Source organism: Pseudoliparis swirei, chromosome 19 (genome assembly GCF_029220125.1).
Source record: "Pseudoliparis swirei isolate HS2019 ecotype Mariana Trench chromosome 19, NWPU_hadal_v1, whole genome shotgun sequence".
In the NCBI taxonomy this organism is placed as follows: Eukaryota; Metazoa; Chordata; class Actinopteri; order Perciformes; family Liparidae; genus Pseudoliparis; species Pseudoliparis swirei.
Window position 1 is genome coordinate 5,809,310 of NC_079406.1, and position 6,944 is coordinate 5,816,253.

Consider the following 6,944-nt stretch of genomic DNA (forward strand, 5'->3'; position numbering starts at 1 on the left):
TCTTTCTTTTTAACGCACCAGTTTCCCTTGACTTGTTTGCCTGATTGACTGCGCGTGCCTCGGATGGAAACTGACGCGAGCATCTCCTCCTCTTCTTCTTCTGCTGCCGCCTGCAAGTAAAACTGCTCGGGGGGGGGGGGGGTGAAATCAACTGTTTTTTTTCCTTCTGCTTCTCCTTTCTTTTTTTTGTTGCAAGAGGGTGGGGGGAAGGGGGGTCCCGGGCGCAAAGACCAGGATTGTAATGCTACCTCGATGGAAAATATAAAACTGATGGGAGCGTTTTGGGCCGCTCGCATATCCATGTGCAACTTCTCTCGAAACTAAGCGGCATTTTTTTTTTTTACCGGATAGTCGGAGGGTTGCCGAGCCCGGCTGAAGCCAGGCGCACAGTGTTGGCTGTCCTCTCTCTCTCTTCCATTTTTCTCCTCTCCTCTGCTCATCCTCCTCTGTTCAGTTTCTTCCTGTTAAAAAAAGAAGAAAAAAACTCCACGCTCTAAGAATGACAGACTTATTTCACCGCATCAGCGACCGCCTTGCGTCTTTTTTCACGTCTCGGAGCCGCCGGACGCGCTGTCAAGATCTCTAAAAGCTTTCTCTCTCTCTCTCTTTCTTTCAGTCTTCCCCCAATCTCTCTCCCTCTCCCCCACCCTCCTCTGTCACTGTCTCGCTCTCTCCTGCAACAAAAACGAATGCTCTCCCATGGAGGTAGTACAACCACCTTGGGGACCGAATGACCAGAGGGGTGATTTTTCCAAGCAAGAGGAGCCCGTCAGCCAGAGACGCATCGGGTGAAATCGGAGCACCCCCCCCTCTCTCTTTCCCCCCCTCCTCTCCCCTCACCTCTTCCTCCTCCTCCTCTACCACCGCACCCCCGCCAGTTTGCTTGGCTCGGGTTGATATACAGTAGCCTACATGGGGATATAGGGGGCCGGAGGAACCTGTAACTACCGCGCTCCACTTGTCTCCATCCATGTCTCGCCAATGCTGCCCCGTGTCTCCAGAGGGAGCCGCATTCAAAACCGACTCAGCTTTGGGTAAGTCTGTTTTTTTCTTCTTTTGAAGATATCATAGGAGTATATTTCATTCTCGCGTCACATGCGGGGGTTAATCAATGCATGCGGCTTTAATCCTCTCAGCATGTCAGCAACCGGGCACAGTACCAATTCTTCATCTTCCCCCCTTTGCTCTGACAGTTGCTTTTTCTTAAATAACCTGAATGTGCCGCTCAGTGGCGACGGTGTGGCTGCTGCTTGCTTCAAATGAGACCCCTTTCAAGAAAAAAGGAGAGAAAAAAAGAAAAAGAGAGAAAAACTGCAGCCGCTTGACTTTGATTATGTGGAATACGCTGAGAGGTGAATAACTCATCCAGCTGCTGTCTTAGACGGTTTCCAAGACGATGCTTCTCGCTTTGACTGGCAGAAATAAGACGCATAGATGTGCAGCAGCAGTTCACAGGTTTGATTAATTTCTAGAACATGTGCCACTTTTTCTGCAGTCCCCGAATAGTCTGCATCAAACATGATGCTGGTCAGATCATTAGGGCCAATCATTGTTTCACTCTCTGCAATGATACCAATAAAGAAAAGCGCAATGGTTAGAAATGTGCACCTTTTAGCACAGTGATTTGCTCATTGTTATATTTGCATGAATAAGTCATACTGCAATTCCTGAGACTAATGTTAAAGAATGGATTACAAATTTCAATTTCAGTGTAATCAATATCAAATAATGCATTTTTTGATGGTTTCCTCTGTGTGTTCATGTGTGTGTGCATCATTGGGCTTGTTTGCACATACATGTGTGAACATGTGTGTGCGTGTGTGTGTGTGAATGTTTCTGCATGCGTCCGCCCCTTTTTTTTTTTTTATCCTCTCAAAAGGTTACTAAATGGTTTTCTGGGGGAGGATTTCTAACCGGCGAGATGCTGCTCATACTCCTGCTGGCAGCCTTTTCTTCCTCCATCTCCGGCTCCCTCTCCTCCTCCTCCCCCTCCGCGTCGGACGGACCCCACATGGCGGACCCGTCCGTCTCGGACCTGATGGCCGAGACCTGCAGCGTCTGCTCCTGCATGTCCTTGGAGAACGTGCTGTACGCCAACTGCGAGAAGGTCACCGTCTACCGGCCCACGCAGCTCATCCCGCCGGCCTCGTCCCTGTACCACCTCAACTTCCAGAACAACTTCTTGATCATCCTCTACCCAAACTCGTTCCTCAACTTCACCCACGCCGTGTCGCTGCAGCTGGGCAACAATAAACTGCAGAACATCGAGGGCGGAGCGTTCATGGGGATGAGCGCCTTGAAACAGCTGCACCTGAACAACAACGAGTTGAAGGTGCTCCGAGCGGACACTTTCCAAGGGATAGAAAACTTGGAATACCTCCAGGCTGATTACAACTTGATAAAATACATTGAAAAAGGAGCGTTTAACAAACTGCATAGGCTCAAAGTGCTCATTCTGAACGATAATCTCGTACAGGTAATTCCTGACAACATTTTTCGCTTTAATTCGCTCACACACCTGGATATAAGGGGGAACCGGATCCAGAAGATTCCCTATTTGGGGGTCCTGGAGCACATTGGGCGTATTGTAGAGCTCCAGCTGGATGACAATCCCTGGAACTGTACCTGTGATTTAGCGCCTCTCAAGGCATGGCTTGAAAACATGCCCTATAACATTTTTATCGGCGAGGCCATATGTGAAACACCGAGTGACTTGTACGGGCGGCTCCTGAAAGTAACCAACAAACAGGAGCTTTGTCCCATGGGCACAGGAAGTGACTTTGATGTCAGGATGCCTCCGCCCGATAATGGGCAGTCGCCCTCTATGTCACCAACCACTGTGGCTCCCCTAGCCACGAAAGCGCCAAAAAACACTGACCCATCCAAGATTTACGGTAATGGCATTGTGGCCGGTTTACCCCCTTTTGGAAGAAATAGCCAGATTATATCTTTTCCAATGTCATGTCCACAGCCCTGCAGCTGTAAAGCCCACCCTTCTGATTTTGGCATCAGCGTCAGCTGTCAGGAGAGGAATATACAAAGTTTAGGTGATCTCCTTCCCAAACCCCAAAATGCCAAGAAGCTTCACATGAGTGGAAATTACATCCGTGACATGAGCCCGGTTGATTTCCAAGGGTTCGAGGGTTTAGATTTGCTTCATCTAGGCAGCAATCAAATTCTCACAGTACAGAAAGGTGTGTTTGCGAACCTTACTAATCTGAGGAGACTGTATCTGAATGGAAACCAGCTTGAGCAGTTGCACCCAGAGATGTTTTTGGGCCTCACAAACTTACAATACCTATATTTGGAATACAATGCCATAAAAGAAATCTTAGCGGGTACATTTGACTCCATGCCGAACCTCCAACTCCTGTATCTGAACAACAACGTCCTGCGGAGTCTCCCCGCCTACATGTTTGCGGGTGTCTCTTTAGCCAGACTCAATCTGAAGAACAACCACTTCATGACCCTACCGGTGAGTGGGGTCTTGGACCAGCTGCGATCATTAACCCAGATTGACCTGGAAGGGAACCCCTGGGAGTGCACCTGCGATCTTGTCGCCCTCAAACTCTGGCTAGAGAAGCTAAGTGACGGAGTAGCTGCCAAAGAGGTGAAATGTGCCTCCCCTCTGAAGTTTTCCAACATTGAGCTGCGCCTCTTAAAAAACGAGATCCTGTGTCCCAAACTGGTGGCAAGACCGCCGTTTATTCTCACCGGCGCCACCCCGGTTTTGACCTCGGTGTCGCCCGCCGGAGTTGGCAAAGCACCACCGGGAGGGCCCGTGCCTCTCTCCATCATGATCCTCAGCATTCTGGTCGTGCTCATCTTCACTGTGTTCGTGGCCTTCTGCCTTCTGGTCTTTGTCCTGAGGCGGAATAAAAAGCCGGTGGGCAGGCAGGAGGTGCTCGGGAATGAGGAGTGCGGCTCCATGTCGTTGCAGCTCCGCAGGCACAGTCACAAATCTGGCAAAAAGGGCTGCATCCCAGGGGACGACCTGGGAGGCGAGACGTTCATCCCGCAGACCATCGAGCACATGGGCAAGAGCCACACCTGCGGCATCGGACGCTCCTCGGACATGGACGCCGGGTTCAAGTTCGCCGACTCGCAGAGGCAGAAGATCATCCTCCGGAACAGCGCCGACAAGGACAAGGACTCGCTCTCGCTCTCGACGCTGGAGCGCAATAAACGCCTCAGCACCATCGACGAGCTGGAGGAGTTCCTCCCCCACCGCGAGCCCAGCATGTTCATCCAGAACTTCCTGGACAGCAAGAGAGATTTCAACAGCATAGGGATGGGCGGCTACGAGATCCGTTACCCGGAGAAAACGCTGGATAAAAAGATGAAGAAGTCGTCGCTGATAGGCGGGAACCACAGTAAGATCGTGGTGGAGCAGAGGAAAAGTGAGTATTACGAACTGAGGGCCAAGCTCCAAGGAACGCCTGATTACCTACAGGTGCTCGAGGAGCAGACTGTGCTGAGTAAAATGTAGGGATTGTTGTGTTGGGTTTAGTGCATTGATTACATACACACACACACACACACACACACACACACACACGCATACAGGCAGACAGGCAGCCAAACACATCTGCCTTTCTCTGGTTTTATGTCCCCCTCTGGCCACACACACACACACCATTCAACTCCCAAGATCTCTCGTTTTTCCTCTCTGCAGCTATACACACACACACACACACACATTTACACATAGAAAAAGTGCCTTCTGGAAATCCTTAATGACCAATGCAGAGATGGACAAAATGGCTCCACAGTACAAAAGCTATTACTAGAATTGGCGTGGATCTATTTCACAGTAAAATACCTTTTGGATTATCCATGCCACTACATGTATGAATCCCACATACAAAGACCGCAAGACACCCCAATGAGCAACCAGACAGTCATGTTATAATCTTTATTTTTTGTTGTTGCTGCTATTGAAATGGGTACTTTTTGGCTCTCCTTCTTCTGTTATTCCCAACCAAATCAAAAGGGTCTTGAAAACAGTGCTTGAGAATATACCTCGCCGTCTTCAACCCCTCATTTAAACAAAAAGAGAGAGACAACAAGACTGCACGCAGTTGTTCTTTTTTTTCTGGAAAGTATCCCAAACCACCTCTTCTGGGATCAGATGAACAGAGTCGGTGACTCAATGGATGGTATTTTTTTTGTTTTTGTTTTTTTCGCGGGGATATGTGTTTGTTCTTGGGAATGCCCTCTGGAGTTGGAGGCAGACTCTCTGCCACCTTGTCTGGATTACACATCAGTAGCGGTACACCTGCTCCGGTTTCTTTTGTGCGGGGGGGCGGGGGGGATTCCATCACTTGTTCTCTTTGTGTAAGGAGCCATGTTAAATATAGTGTCTTCTGAATGGAGTTGTGTTTCTCTTCAAAGTTGCTACTTACAGTTCCTGTATGTTTCGGGTAAAATCTAACAGCACACACACACAAACACACACGGACTGTCAGAGGATGTTGTTTCTGAAAAATTATAAAAACCCAAGGATAAAAAAAAGAATAGAATAATGATCATAACAAAACTGCTTGCTGTGTAAGCGTAACCTGGAATTAATTGTGTAAGTCTTACATTATTTGTATCTGTGGGACTGGTTTGTAAATTACAAGAAAGGACAAACATCTACACACACACACACACACACACACACACACTGTACGACGAAGCATCATCAAGAGACTACAAACCAGAATTGTCAAAACTATAATTCCACCGGTGATCCACCTCCCCTTGTTAGCTCTCAATTCGTAGTGAAAGAATTAAAAAAACATAGTTAATTTATTTTTCTATGCAGAAATTATTAAAAAAATTATCGGTATTATTTAAAAAGAAGAAAAAAAAGACTAAAGAGAAGAAAAAAAATTATAATACACACAGAGTGGAAATGACTTGACAGAGGGACACATCCGAGCTAATTCCGGCCAGCAGAAGTGACCGTTGAGTCGATTCAAGGGTTCTGGTTTCTCCCGGTTCACGGAGAACTCGACCCCGCCGGACGAGGGTTGTGAAATGTGATCTGTGATGTTTCCTTTTCATTGTGTCACACGACAAGACGAGGCCTGGTAGAAGTCTGTGAAGTCTCGAGCCGTTTCCTTATTCTTATATCTCCCACAGTATCTTGTCAAATGTTTTCTTATTAACATTATGCAACCAAAATAAATGTGCATTAAACTTCGATTATGGTTCCAGAATGGTTGGGATTGGTGAATTGAATGGGGACGGAGGAAGGCGGCTAATTGAAGCTCTAAAATTGTTCGATCCGGCAGAATCATATCATGAAACACCATGTGCAATATTAGTAAAAGAAAAAAAAATAAGAAAAAAGGAGAAAAAAATCTATATTTGCTCGGTCATGACGGCTTCAAACCATTTTGTTTAATTTATCTAGTTTTGAGGTTATATTGTCAAGACAGGTTCTATTTCGAAAATTATTTTCTCAACTTAACTCTATCCGGTCCTTATTTAAAGAAACAAGTATTGTTACGTTGAACTTCTGAGTGTTTATTGACATTACAAATTAATAGAATGTATCTTGGAAAGTATAATAAATAAAATTTTCTATCGGTCATCAATCCCCTGTATATTGGTTAATTTTCTCTTGTATAATCATGTTGAAATCAAGGTATTAAAATCAGCACCTATTTGCACTGTGTCCCACTATTTATTTTAAGTGAGCATCCTCTCGGCTTCTCACGACCACTTTTACTTTTAAAAGGGAAACGCAAAGAATAACTTCTGCTGGTGAAACCGCCGACTCCTCGGTTGCCGGTGTCGGAGCATCGTCCTGTGCAAACAGCGGCCGTCTTTCGGGCGGCGTTTACGTTTGCTTGGTGCGATTCGAGGAAAACGCGCCGCCGGTTACGCTCCACGACCGAAAAACCGGTTGAGCGTTTCTTCTCGTTGTTTTCTCCCGAGCACAAATCAAAATG

General features: G+C 46.9%; 1 protein-coding gene across 1 annotated transcript; it reads left to right on the forward strand.

Annotated features, from left to right (window-relative positions):
• Positions 1-237: 237 nt before the first annotated feature.
• Positions 238-6,662, forward strand: slitrk4 (SLIT and NTRK-like family, member 4). Its single transcript, XM_056439954.1, has 2 exons — positions 238-1,034; positions 1,880-6,662. Exon 2 carries the CDS (start codon positions 1,922-1,924, stop codon positions 4,487-4,489), a length of 2,568 nt encoding a protein of 855 aa, XP_056295929.1. The 5' UTR covers positions 238-1,034; positions 1,880-1,921; the 3' UTR covers positions 4,490-6,662.
• The last annotated feature ends 282 nt before the right edge of the window (positions 6,663-6,944 follow it).

Coding starts and splice junctions, on each gene's coding strand:
- slitrk4 (XM_056439954.1), top strand. CDS start 1,922: ATGCTGCTCATACTCCTGCTGGCAGCCTTTTCTTCCTCCATCTCCGGC.